Source organism: Cololabis saira, chromosome 11 (genome assembly GCF_033807715.1).
Source record: "Cololabis saira isolate AMF1-May2022 chromosome 11, fColSai1.1, whole genome shotgun sequence".
NCBI lineage: Eukaryota > Metazoa > Chordata > Actinopteri > Beloniformes > Belonidae > Cololabis > Cololabis saira.
In genome coordinates this window covers 41461541-41475532 of record NC_084597.1, presented here as the reverse complement: position 1 = coordinate 41475532, position 13992 = coordinate 41461541, and the positions used below count along the sequence as shown (strand labels likewise).

The following is a 13992-nucleotide window of genomic DNA, read 5'->3' as shown; positions in this document are numbered from 1 at the left end:
TGTTTTGACTCTTTGCAACAGATGAAGTTGAAACGGTTATCCTCAGACAGGATGCTCGCTTTAGGCTAGACCAGCCCGGGTGTTGAGATCCGTTTACTGACACTGATCCGTCCCAGGGCCGTGCATTTCCCTGTCTTTCAAAACCACCAAGTTCAGCTTGAGTCTTATCCAACCTCTGTCCAGCGGAGACAAGTGCGCCATGATACATAAAAATAAGCGCTGTAAACATTTGTGTGAATTGTTTATGTACGTCATCACCTTAAATGATCAGTTCAGAATAAACCGCATCTGTCAGTTGAAGAGGAAATGGTGAGGTTTACATTGGGACTTTTGTGCAATCTAGTGTGAGAAATCCGCCGGGCTGCTGTTCATATGATGTTGCAAGGCTTCTTCTTCCCCTTTTAGAAACACTTAGAAACATTCATTTCATTTTCTTCATCACTCACTACGACATGAACAGGAGCCTGCGGCCTTTCGCTGCGCGTCTTCTGGCTCTCACCCCCCATTTCCTGTCTAGTCGCTGTTAATAAAGGCCACTACAGCTACAAAATGGTATCTACTAAAATAAACGAGAGCAAAGTGTAAAAAATATATATCTAAAGAACATGTATGTCAAGTGTTTCAGCTCAGTCCTTGCACACAAAACCAAACCTTTTTGGGCATAAATGGGTCCGTCTCTCCCTCCTCCCGCCTGTTTCAAGGCTGTTCAGGTGGTTTGTTTATGTTTGAGACCTGTACAGGTGCTGGGGTCGTGGTCCGGTCCAGGACGGACTCACTTTTGATGTGTATCCAGACCTGAATCCAGGATATTGTTTCCAGTCGCCCCCGACAGAGGAATGCAGTCGTTTTATTTTGATGCTACCTTTTAATAACCGAAGGAGGATGAGAGGCAGCCTGCAGATACCCGACACATTCAAACATGGCCGCCTGCAGTTACCAGGCAGAGGCACGCTGCCCGTGTTTACTGACGGCTCAGTGCTCATCACGCTGTTATTTTCTCAGTTCCTTCGCAACTCCCCACAATCTCTGTCTCTGAGCACCAGTTGGTTATTTTCCACTCTGATGTGAAATATCACCTCAGAGTGAAGCGTGGTCGGCTTGTATTCATGGCTGTGCTGCAACTCCTTATAGATCTACTGGAAAAACCTCCCCATGTAACACGCTCTTATCAAGAGGTCTGACGGTTTGTTTTTGTTCCCTCTCTGCAGCTCTCGCCTGCATGATCGTCCTCATGGCTACCGTGGTTACGACCATCACTGGTCTTTCCACATCGGCCATCGCCACCAACGGATTCGTCCGAGGAGGTAAACATTACTTTCCATCTCTCCAGAATATCACAAAAGAGTCAACAAGCTTGTAACAGTATGACCAGTGAGATTCAGCCATACAGACCCGCTGTATGTGTGAAAGGGTGTTTTCAGATCATTGTTTGGGACAAGTGTGCACCTTGGAAATATGGTGAACTATCAGCCAAATTCAGCGGCAGAGCCGAGATTAATGCCGTTGATCCTGCAGAAAGCCCCTCTATTAGGGTGTAAATTTGTTGTTTTTCCAGTGAAAATATCTGCAGAGGTCATAGTGGTTGTTTTGATTGCATCAGCTGTTCAGGTGAGTGCGCGCATGCAGCCGGTGTATGATCCCTGATCTTGAAAAAGAGAAAAACCACACTGCAAAAACTCAAAATCTTAACAAGAATATTTGTCTTATTTCTAGTTAAAATGTCTAATTTTTAGTCAAAAAATCTCATTACACTTAAAACAAGACTCGAAATTCACTTAAAATAAGTAGAAAAATCTGCCAGTGGAACAAGATTTTTTTGCTTGTAATAAGAAGATAAATCTTGTTCCACTGGCAGATTTTTCTACTTATTTCAAGTGAAAATTTACTTGAAACAGGTCAAAATTGGCAAATAAGTTATTTTTCTGGTGATGACTCTTGTTTTAATTGTAATGAGATTTTTTGACAAAAAATTAGACATTTTAAATAGAATTAGGACAAATATTCTTATTAAGATTTTGAATTTTTTGCAGTGCAGGGTCCATGACAGAAAATTGACTAAATTACTCTGTTGTCCAGAAGTAAAAGAAGGAATAGATCAATAGCATTGATGTTATCCTCCACAACGTCTTATTTTAGGTGGAGCGTATTACTTGATTTCGAGGAGTTTAGGTCCGGAGTTCGGTGGGTCCATCGGCTTGATCTTTGCCTTCGCGAATGCAGTGGCTGTTGCCATGTACGTGGTGGGCTTTGCTGAGACGGTGGTGGAGCTTCTCAAGGTAAGTCCCTGCTCAGGTGACCTCATAATTATTACTGACGTCTCCTTCCACCTGGTGCTGACTGATCTCTGCTCCTCTGCTGAACAACCTGCCAGGAATCCGAAGCCATCATGACAGATGAAATCAATGATATCCGCATCATTGGCACCATCACCATCATCCTTCTCCTGGGCATCTCCGTGGCAGGAATGGAGTGGGAGGCCAAGGTATGAATGGTATCTGTTGGAAATATAAAGAGAGCTGTCGTCCTGGTGACGACAGCCCAGATGCACAATGACTGCATTTCCATGCATCAATAACCCTTTTAAAACTCGAATATTGGCAATAACCCGAATTTGCACGGCCATGTAAACACCAATAACCCCTTTTGAATAACCCGAATTTGCTCATATTCGGGTTTTTAAAAACTCCAATATGAACCCTGGGTTACTCCTTTTAAAACCCCAATATTGGGTCATGTAAACACCAAACGGAATATCCCCATCAAACGGAACAGGAATGTGTTTTCTGCACATGCTCTGTTCACAAGGAATCCTGGTCTTTTGAGTCCAGGAAGTTCTTATAAACACGGAGAAACCAAGACCAGGAGGAGACTAATCACTTCATAAATGTAATGAAGGATATGAACATTTCTGCATTTGTAGACGGTAGAAAGTACCGGGATAGAAGATTTACAAGAAGGGGAGCGAAGTAGCATTTGTTTTGAATTTGGATACAGGAAGAAGAAGCAGAAATGACGGGAATTGTGTCATGATGTTCTCCGTGCGTCGCTGGTTTGATCCAGATATCCCAAATGATTAATTACCATGTAAACAGAATATTCCGCATGTCTCAGTAACCGGAATATTAGCAATAACCCGAATTTTGACTGCATGTAAACGTAGTCTATGATTCAAGAGACATGTGGAACGGTTAATTTTGTTTCCCTCAGGCCCAGATCTTTCTGCTGATTGTCCTCATCACAGCCATCATCAACTACTTCATCGGATCCTTCATTCCTGTTGAATCAAAGAGGGCTCGGGGCTTCTTTGGCTATGATGGTACGACCACACACTGACATTGACTTCCTCTCCTCCTTGGTGACCCTCAGATCAGAGCTTAGCTTTATCAGCTCTCACTTTCATCTTCAGGTAGCATTATGTGGGAGAACATGGGTCCAGACTTTCGAGAGGAGACCTTCTTCTCCGTCTTCTCAATCTTCTTCCCGGCAGCCACCGGTATTCTGGCTGGCGCCAACATTTCTGGAGACCTAGCGGTGAGTTGCTGTAATGAAATAGCAGCTATGCTTGGAAAGAGATGATCCATTCATCAGAAGACTTGTGCTCTGTCCTGAGTGTTTGTCATCGTTGTTTCAGGACCCACAAATGGCCATCCCCAAAGGAACACTTCTGGCCATTTTGATTACAGGAATAGTCTACCTGGGCGTCGCCGTTTCCACAGGTACAGTAACACTTCCGGTGTTCCTGCCGCTCTGCCACATTTGTTTGCAGCATGAGATGACTGTGTGTGATGCTTCACTGACTGCAGGCTCCTGCATCGTGAGAGATGCCAGTGGAAGCATGAACGACACCCTCAGCTCGCAATTCATGGCAAACTGCACCGAAGCAGCCTGCAAGTTAGGCTACGATTTCGTGAGTTGCAGGAGCGAGAAAGAAGGCTGCAAGTACGGACTCCATAATGACTTCCAGGTATGAATTAGCTCTTTTAAAAGAGGTCTAGACATTTTCTACAAAATAAGAGAAAGGCACAGTGATAACATGTCCAACTTCCTGTTCAGGTGATGAGTGTTGTTTCTGGTTTTGGACCGATCATCTCAGCCGGGATCTTCTCTGCCACGCTGTCCTCGGCTCTGGCGTCTTTAGTGAGCGCTCCAAAGGTTTTCCAGGTAACGTCTACACTCAGTTTTATTAAAAATGTCTGTCTAGGTTGTTGCAAATAACTAAAAGTGAAAGGAGGTTTTATGATGGGTTTTTTTCGTGTGTGCAGGCGTTGTGTAAGGACAACATTTACCCCGGCCTGGGGATGTTTGCCAAAGGCTATGGCAAAAACAACGAGCCGCTCCGAGGCTACTTCCTCACCTTCGGCATCGGTCTGGCCTTCATCCTCATCGGTACGCCTGCACACGTGAATCATTTTCAGTGCATGCTTGGAGGGCGTTTGCCGATCCCAGTGCTCGGACCCGCCGTGGGGTTTCCCCGACTGCAGGAGGACGGATCCTGACCTGCCCTGAGCTGACCGTCTGCTTTCCTCTACAGCCCAGTTGAACGTGATTGCTCCCATCATCTCCAACTTCTTCTTGGCGTCCTACGCGTTGATCAACTTCTCTGTGTTCCACGCTTCACTGGCCAACTCGCCAGGTGAGCTCAAAATGCAACAAAGTCAGCGGTAAAATATTTTTGAGTCGGCTCTTGATGACATTTTGTGTTTACCTATTTTCCTTAAAGGGGACCTATTATGAAAAACACGTTTTTTTTCTTGCTTTAACATAAAGCAATAAAAAACGGTGGTCTCCCCTAGAGCTGGGTATCATCACTGACCTCCCGATACGATACGATTCCGATACACCTGGTCCCAAGACGATACGATATCGATATTCTAGTTACAATAATGGAATAACGTGATCCTTCCACGCGCTACATCCGGCCAGAGAAACCCCACTGGTCTGGTGGAAAGAAGCTGCTGCTGCTCACTCCTCAGGTTAAGGAGGAGACCTGAGCTCAGTGCAGGGCCTCCCGGGGTTGGTAGAGGGAGCAATACCCAGGACTGACTTAGGAAGTAGCACTGGGTGATGAAATGGGGGAAAAAAATCGGGATTAAAAAAAAAATATATATATATTTTTTTTTTAAATCGATACCTGGATTTATGTATCGATAATCGTTCCTACACATGTATATCGATAAAATATCGATATATCGATATTTTTAACCCACCCCTAGTCTCCCCTCAGCCTGCCAACTCAGAGAAGGAGGAAAGAAACCAGATTCTGCAGTGTCTGTACAGCCGCCCGGATGATCGTCCAGTGTGATGTGGATCTACGAGCCAATAAGATTCTGCTGATTTTCGTTACGTAACGACAGGAGCGATGCGTGAAACCACACCCACAACTAACTCCACCGGCCGGAGCTTCCTCCATTTTTCCATAGCGGTGTATCGCGTCATTCAGGCAGCCAATCAGCACAGAGCCTCATTATAATAGCCCCGCCCACTCAGAATCCTGCATAGATAATGAGGTTAGAGAATGGGAAGATAAAGACATGGATCAGAGGCTGAATTTCTAATTTATTTAGCAAAAACAATCAAAAGCTTGTTTTTAAGACATTCAAGGCCTGTTTAAAATAGGTATTAGATGCCATAATAGGTCCCCTTTAAGTAGGCTTATTTACGGCAGATCTGGTTAATGATACATGGCTAGTATGAGGGTCAGCACCTCCAAGGCTGAGGCCCTGGTCCTCGGTAGGGGATGGGAGGGACGTATTTGCAGTGTCAGCAGTGTTACGGGAACAGGAGCAGCTCAGAGTAGTGTCCCTGCTCCTCCATGTCAGAAGGATCCCAGCCGGTTTGGTTAGGATGCCTGCCCGATTCCTTCTGGACGCCTTCCATGGAAGTGTTTCAGACCCGCCCCGTCAGGAGGAGTCCTCAGATCAGACCCACGTCTCCATAGAGGCCGCATCTCTTGCTTGGCTTGGGAATCCCTTGGTGTCTGTCCGGTAGAGCTGGAGGAGGCGCCGGGGGAGACTAGTTCTCTCACTGCACTGTTGGCCCTGTGAACTGGTCCTGGATGGATGGATGGATGGATGGATGGATGGATGGATGGATGGACGGATGGATGGATGGATGGATGGATGGGGGATGGATGGATGGATGGATGGACAAACAAAACATGATATAGTGCCTTTTCAACTTCCTGTGTTGGAGAGAAGATTGTGCTCGACCTCTTGGACTGAGCTACATCAGCATCTAGAACTGAATCAGTACTCTCTATCGGCCAAAGCCGTCAGAAAGAGATAAAAACATGGGCACGGTGGCGCAGCTGGTAGTGCAGCCGTCTCACAGCAAGAAGGTCCTGGGTTCGATTCCCGCTGGGGACGCTGTGGGCGCTGAAGTGCGTGTTAGTTCCCCCATGACTTCAGTGCCCACACCCTGGGTGGGGTTGGAGAAAGGCTTTCTGTGTGGAGTTTGCATGTTCTCCCCGTGTTCCCTGGGTAGCTAATGTGAGCTACTCTCACAAAAACATGCAGCAGTCCTTGGCTACATATACAGTCAGTCCGGAAAGTATTCAGAACGCTTCACTTTTCCCACATTCTTTTATGTTACAGCCCTATTGATAATAGGAATAAATTCATTTTTTTTCTCAGAATTCTACACAAAATACCCCATAATGACAACATGAAAGAAGTTTTGTTATGATTTTTGTAAATTTATAAAAAATAAAAAACTATAAATATCACCTGTGCATAAGTATTCAGAACGTTTGCCATGAAGCTCAAAATTGAGCTCTGGTTCATTCTGTTTCCACTGATCTCTCTCAAGTTGTTTCTACAGCTTAATGGGAGTCCACCTGTGGTGAATTCAGTTGATTGGACTTGATTTGGAAAGACACACACCTGTCTATATAAGCTCTCACAGTTGGCAGTGCATGTTGCAACACAAACCAAACATGAAGTCAAAAGAATTGTCTTCAGACCTCCCAAACAGGATTGTTTCGAGGCACAAATCTGGAGAAGGGTACAGAAAAATGTCTGCTGCTTTGAAGGTCCCAGTGAGCACTGTGGCCTGCATCATCCTTAAATGGAAGAAGTTTGGAACCACCAGGAATCTCCCTAGAGCTGGCCGCCTAAGCTGAGCAATCGGGGGAGAAGGGCCTTAGTCAGAGAGGTGACCAAGGACCCGACGGTCACTCTGTCAGAACTCCAGCGTTCCTCTGTGGAGAGAGGAGAAACTTCAAGAAGGACAACCATCTCTGCAGCAATCCACCAATCAGGCTTGTATGGTAGAGTGGCCAGGCGCAAGCCCCTCCTTACTAAAAAGCACATGGCAGCCCGACTGGAGTTTGCCAAAAGGCACCTGGAGGACTCTGACCATGAGAAAAAAAATCCTCTGGTCTGATGAGACAAAGATTGAACTATTTGGCATGAATTCCACACGTCGTGTTTGGAGGAGACCAGGCACCGCTCATCACCTGGAGAACACCATCCCTACAGTGAAGCATGGTGGTGGCAGCATCATGCTGTGGGGGTGGTTTTCATCAGCAGGACCTGGGCGACTAGTCAGGATTGAGGGAAAGATGAATGCAGCCATGTACAGAGACATCTTGGATGAAAACCTGATCCAGAGTGCTGTTGACCTCAGACTAGGACGACGCTTCATCTTTCAGCAGGACAACGACCCAAAGCACACAGCCAAAATATCAAAGGAGTGGCTTCAGAACAACCATGTCAATGTCCTTGAGTTTCCCAGCCAGAGCCCAGACCTGAATCCCATCCAACATCTCTGGAGAGATCTGAAAATGGCTGTACATCCAACCTGATGGAGCTTGAGAGGGTCTGTAAGGAAGAATGGGCAAAACTGCCCAAGAATAGGTGTGCCAAACTTGTAGCAACCTATTCAAAAAGACTTGAGGCTGTAATTGCTGCCAGAGGAGCTTCTACAAAGTATTAAGCAAACGTTATGAATACTTATGCTCATATGATTTCTTGTTATTTTTATTTTTAATACATTTACAAAAGTCGCATCAAAACTTCTTTCATGTTGTCATTATGGGGTGTTTTGTGTAGAATTCTGAGAAAGAAAATGAATTTATTCCTATTATCAATAGGGCTGTAACATAAAAGAATGTGGGAAAAGTGAAGCGTTCTGAATACTTTCCGGACTGACTGTACATACGTTATTCCGACCGGAATAACGTGATCCTTCCACGCGCTACGTCCGGCCGGAGAAACCCCACCCTGTCTGGTGAAAAGATGCGGCCTGCTCACTCCTCAAGTAAGGAGGAGACCTGAGCTCAGTGCAGGAACTCCCGGGGTTGGTAGAGGGAGCAACGCCCAGGACTGTTACTTAGGTAGAGCACTGGGTGATGAAATGGGGGAAAAAACCGGGATAAAAAGAAAGAGATAAAAACGGTGTGGGGACGTCTCTAGAGATGCTGATGAAGAAAGCCGTTCTAAGTATGGAGTATTAATATCAGATTGAAGTTCACAGCTGATCTTTTATATTGAGCTCTCTACTTTTTCTTTCTTCTCCCTTTTCAATATGAAACCTTTAGCAAAGCTGCAGGTACAGATTCTGTGTCCGCTTCTAATTCCTCGAGCAGGTCATAAGGACCTAAATGGTACATGACTCATGTAGAAGCCAGCAGTCGTAGAGACGTAATGGAGTAATGGATTATCCTGCTCCCGGGATCCGTCCCCTTCTTCTGGGGCCTGAAAATACCTGCACACAGTCCATGTACCGTTTATCTCCTGTGGCTTGTTCCTGACGTCGTGTGACTACACACCAACTGTTCTCCATCACTAAAACCCCTCAAGTTCTAATTTCTGTGGCGCTCTGTAAACAAACATGGCCCCCAGCAGCCGGTATAACCCCCTCCCCGAGTCTCCAGACTAACAGGCTGCTAACTCCCACCACTTAACCCAAACCGAACTACGGTTGTAATGTCGTCCATGCTCTTTAACAGCAGCATCCATCGTCTGATAGACCAGAAGAACCTCAGTACCTCATGTTCTAATAGAACTTGTGCTGAACTCTAAAACGATGTGCATTTCCTCCGTTTACCATCATCATTAGTGTTCAGATGTCACGCTACCCATCCATACAACATGTGACCAGCCCTCTGTGTGTGTGACGTCTTAAATGTACTTGTTGTTGCCGTTGTGTGACTCACTTTTTGTGGATGCTGCAGGCTGGCGTCCCAGCTTCAAATACTACAACATGTGGGTGTCATTGGCTGGAGCAATCCTGTGCTGCGTGGTGATGTTCGTCATCAACTGGGCGGCTGCCCTGCTCACCAACGTCATCGTCTTGGCCCTGTACATCTACGTCGCCCACAAAAAGCCAGGTAAGCACACGATGACACGTGTTCAGGTTAATTTGAAGTCGCATTCATGCCACGGCAGCGGTGCGACGTGTGTCGTCGCTGCTCCCGGTAGAGTTGGTGTAAAGTTGGCTTTCATAAAAAAAGACCAAAGTGGAAAACATTTTGCACACTGGATTTGCAGAAAGGTGCGTTGGAGGAAGAAAGCTGCAGCCAAATTTAACAAGACAACTCCTGCACACCTTCTTCTCACCGTACACTTGTTTATTAGGCCAACGTTTCGGTCATAGACTTTTTTCAAGACATCAATAAAAAAAGACCAAAAAAAAAAACAATCTTTGCCCTGCATTTTTTAATTTGAAGTCATAATTTCTCAGTTTTCAGAAATCCCTCTCCACTCGGGTGGAACCTGGATTCTCGACAGTGGGGAGAAATAAAACGGGAACAAACAAACCTCTTCAGAACCAGTCCTTCAACTTCCTGTCTGAACTGATTTAACGCACTTTCAGTCAGCTGGAATCTTGTCAGTTATTTACTGTAGATTTTCTGGTAACGAGCAGGCTTGGACCAGTTTTTCTGCCTCGTGTTGAGACAGGACTTTTCATTTTGGCAGTATTTTGAAAGTGAGGTGGGCTCGGACGAGTCCTGGTCAGAAAGGACTCCCAAGCTTCCTCAGAGGTCAAAGATGCCGGAGTAATGCCTTCCAGAGTCATATCCGTCAGTCATATCCGAGTTGAGTTTAAGACGGTTAAGATGTGTTTGTGGTCCACATGACGGACTGGTCTCATCAGCTTCATGAAGTCACAGCTGAGTCAAACAAAAGTTTTATCCCGACAATCATGCTCTGTTGCACATCTTTTTAACCTGTTATTGGTTCTCAAGTTTCATGTCTGCAAACACAAAGCTGGGCTGGCCGCTCCGGCCACACGCGTGTGCGCCCAGTTTGACACGCAGCTACACATACAGAGGAGACTCCGACGCTACGTGGGTCACGAGACCTCCGGCTCTGCAGACCAGCCTGTAAACACGCTGGCTAACGGCTCTGCGTGTGTCCTCTCTTCCAGATGTAAACTGGGGTTCGTCCACGCAGGCGCTGACCTACCACCAGGCCCTGACCCACACTCTGCAGCTGAGCGGCGTGGAGGATCACATCAAGACCTTCAGGTAAGGAGCAGGCACACCTGAGCCGGCACATCGAGGACTGGGTTTTTTTTTATCTTTATTTTGGTCTTGTTTTGCCGAAAAGGTGTAGCTGAAGCCGTAGCTTCTACCCTTTTTATCTTGTGATCAGTTTAAATATGAAACATTAGCTTTAATCCGTGAACAAACAATGCATAAAGAAGACGGAAAAAAAAATAAGACAAAATATAAAATTGACGTTTCACATTCTAAAATGTTTTTGATAATATACTTTATAGTTATAGTGTTTTATATTTATTTACAATATTTCCTTAAACTATTCCATATTTCTCTAACCTTAATTGATGTACATCTCTTTTTAATATTAGTTCTTACTGTCGTCGTCTCAAACATGAGTTTCCCCCTCAGGTCATAGCGGGTTTCCTTTATTTGGAACAAATCCTGAATGCAGTTTGGAAGCAGTTTCTGCTGGGCTTTAAAGGCAAATAGAACAGTTTTCTGCTCTACTATATCATGGAGTATTATATTTAATAAAGAGATTATTTGTTGGTTCATAATATTCAGATCTATTAATTATCCTTAACGCTCTTTTATGTATGGAACTATGAGTGAGTTAAACATCAAAAACTGTTGCTCTTTGACAGAAGATATCATTTATTTTACTTAATATTGCTAGGGTTTTAGACATTTTTGATTTTACACTATTTATATGTGATTTCCAGCTAAGTTTATCATCTATTATACCCCATGAACTTATTTTCGTATATTCTTTCTATTTCCATACCACTAATTTTAATTGTTATTTGATTTTTTTTTTTTTTTCTAGTGCCAAAAATTATGAAGTAGGTTTTAGTTATATTAAATCCGGGAGGGAAGGCGGTCCGTGACTGTATGTGGCCGGCATTCCAGGGCTGATCACATCATATTGTGGTATTTAAGATATTTTACATAACTGATGTTTTGACACGCGCTGTCCTCGGACCATACTGCTCAGGACCGGGAGGTCACAGCTGCTGAAACATCATCATTCATATGGAATAATTAGGGTTGCAAGGGCCTGGAAAATGTTCTACGGGAAGTTAGGGTGGAAACTTTTGGAAAAGCTTTAATTTGGAGACTTTTCCTGGGAATTAACAGGAATATGTGGTCATGATATAGTATGCAATATGCATTATGCAAACAAATGAAAGAGTGCGAGAGGTATGCAGATGGTGTGAAACCCATAACCTAGTTCAGTGTATCCCAACTCCAGTCCTGCATGTTTAAGATGTTTCCTGATGATGACCCTTAATTACAGTCAGGTGTGTTGATGCAGGGAGACATCTTAAACATGCAGGACTGGCGTTGGGAAACACTGACCAAGTTGTTGTTCCTGTGGTATACTACTAAACTAATATTATGCTAATTTGCTAATATTCAATTTCTTCCTGACAGTCGATGCTTTGTTACTTTCCAAATATGAAAGTTTCCATAATTCTGCAACTCAAATAATAATCCTGGAAATAAAGTCCATACATGGGTTGCGTGGCGTGCTGCAAGCCTGGATGGGCTGGCATGGACCTGCAGCCTTTAAACACGCCAACATGATCAAATGTCGCTGCGTGGCCTCGAGGATGCGTGCATGTTTGAACGTATTTGTTGGGAGATGAAAATGAAGGCTGCATTCTGACGTGCACGGATGCCATGGACAAAGTCTGCAAGGAATGTCACGAGTAAATGGCTAAAGTTTCAACTTAAAGCACAGCGGTGCTTCAACTTCAGCTGGTTTTGTGTCCTGGGGGGCTTGACGGTACAGTTGAAGGCAAATTACAAATTCAGGATGATATTTATAGATCTGCCAGCGTGTTCCGAGTATGTTTATTCTATGAAGGCTCGCGTGGAAGCACTGGAGTTCAGTCCTGTTTTTGAGGGCTGATTAATGACCATGTGCCTTTGGGCCGTTCCCATGGCAGCAAACCCATCAGGAGATTAAACGGCTTCTGATGGAGCTTTCAGGATGACTCGTGAGCTCCTTGTCTCCACTCATCACTTCATGAGATTCCCTCGCTTAAAATACTTGCTTTGAAGTGCTTTTGGTGTTTGTGTGTGTGTGTGTGTGTGTGTGTGTGTGTGTGTGTGAGAGAGAGAGAGAGAGAGAGAGAGAGAGAGAGGAAGACTACAGGTCCTTGTGAAGATCAGAACAAAGATTTAAAGCTATTAATCTTGTAAAAGTGACAACATGATGCCCATTAAATGAGTGGCTGAACTCTGACGATGTGATGTTTTCTCTGATCTGTGTGTGATTAGACCCCAGTGTCTGGTGATGACCGGTTACCCCAACACCCGCCCCGCCCTTCTGGACCTGGTCCACACCTTCACCAAGAACGTAGCGCTGATGATCTGTGGGCACGTCCGCATGGTGAGCAGAGACTCTGTTGTTCTGTCTTCAGAAAATCAGGCAATTAAGATAAGTACATTATTGCAGAGAGCCTTGACGCTATCATGTCGCACAAATGCTAATTTAATAATGAAAACATTTCATTAAAGAGAGCAAATGTTTTGGAAAACAACAATTTTTACGGACTGTGGTGCAGCAAGGTTTCATGAGAGTCAGCAGGCTTGTCTGTGTGAACAACACTAAAAGGTGGATCTGGTTTGTTGTGGTTCCAGAAGCAGAACCAAGCAAGGTTCAGCAGCGTTCAGTTATTCTGCTCGAATAAACTTCCTGTAGACAAACTTCCTGTAGACCTGAGGTCTGCTCCAACTGTCAGCTCCTTTAAATCAGGATAAAAACATTACTGTTTACTGAAGCTACTCTTAAATTAAATACTTACCAGCTGGACTCTACTGCCCTTATTTTTAACAACTTGTGCTTTTTATTATTTGACCTCTTTTCTTATCATTTTCTCATTTATTTGTTATTTAAGCGTACTCTTAAATCAGCAACTTGTGCTTTTTATTATTTTATCTTCTTTTCTCATAATTTTATTTCATTTTATTTGTTTTTTACTGTCTAACTATGTCTTGCGGCTTTTAATGTCGATGTAAAGCACTTTGAATTACCTTGTGTTGAATTGTGCTACATAAAAAAACTTGCCTTGCCTAAAAGCAGAAGTCTGCACTGATGCAACTCTGCAGCCACGCCCACATTACGAAATCTCTCTGTCTGAACCGCGATGTGTACGTCACATCAGGACAGTCCGGGGGAATCGCTTCGTGTGGGCGGGGAAATGGCAAAACAAGAAATCATATCTTCATCTGGTTGGGTTCGTTTCCACACGGCACTTCTGAAGGTGGGCCAAGCCATCTGGACAACATCACGAGGTTACAGTAGCTGCTCGTTTGGGCCGGTGCTGCCAGAGACACAAATGCTTTCCAGGAAGAGGAAAAGCATGAAATGTTGTGTATTTTCAGAAGATGGACCAAAGAGCAACTTCCAAAGGACCACATGAGAAGATCCCAAACCAGCAATCCAGTCCAGTGACAGTGTATCAGCTGAACCCCTCCGGAACGGCTCGGGTTTCCATCAGCACAGCTGCATCTGGGTTATCCAGAGCAAGAAAGGT

General features: G+C 44.6%; 1 protein-coding gene across 3 annotated transcripts in view; it reads left to right on the top strand.

Moving 5' to 3' along the window:
- The window catches only part of slc12a2 (solute carrier family 12 member 2), a 69740-nt gene that overhangs the window by 26514 nt on the left and 29234 nt on the right, over positions 1 to 13992 (top strand). For all 3 annotated transcript variants that reach the window (XM_061734531.1, XM_061734530.1, XM_061734532.1), the window contains exons 4-16: positions 1209 to 1304; positions 2137 to 2276; positions 2372 to 2482; positions 3208 to 3316; positions 3407 to 3531; positions 3632 to 3716; positions 3804 to 3964; positions 4054 to 4161; positions 4263 to 4386; positions 4532 to 4633; positions 9176 to 9331; positions 10372 to 10471; positions 12734 to 12845. In XM_061734531.1, coding sequence (XP_061590515.1) covers positions 1209 to 1304; positions 2137 to 2276; positions 2372 to 2482; positions 3208 to 3316; positions 3407 to 3531; positions 3632 to 3716; positions 3804 to 3964; positions 4054 to 4161; positions 4263 to 4386; positions 4532 to 4633; positions 9176 to 9331; positions 10372 to 10471; positions 12734 to 12845 — 1529 coding nt within the window. The remainder of the gene's footprint in view (positions 1 to 1208; positions 1305 to 2136; positions 2277 to 2371; positions 2483 to 3207; positions 3317 to 3406; positions 3532 to 3631; positions 3717 to 3803; positions 3965 to 4053; positions 4162 to 4262; positions 4387 to 4531; positions 4634 to 9175; positions 9332 to 10371; positions 10472 to 12733; positions 12846 to 13992) is intronic.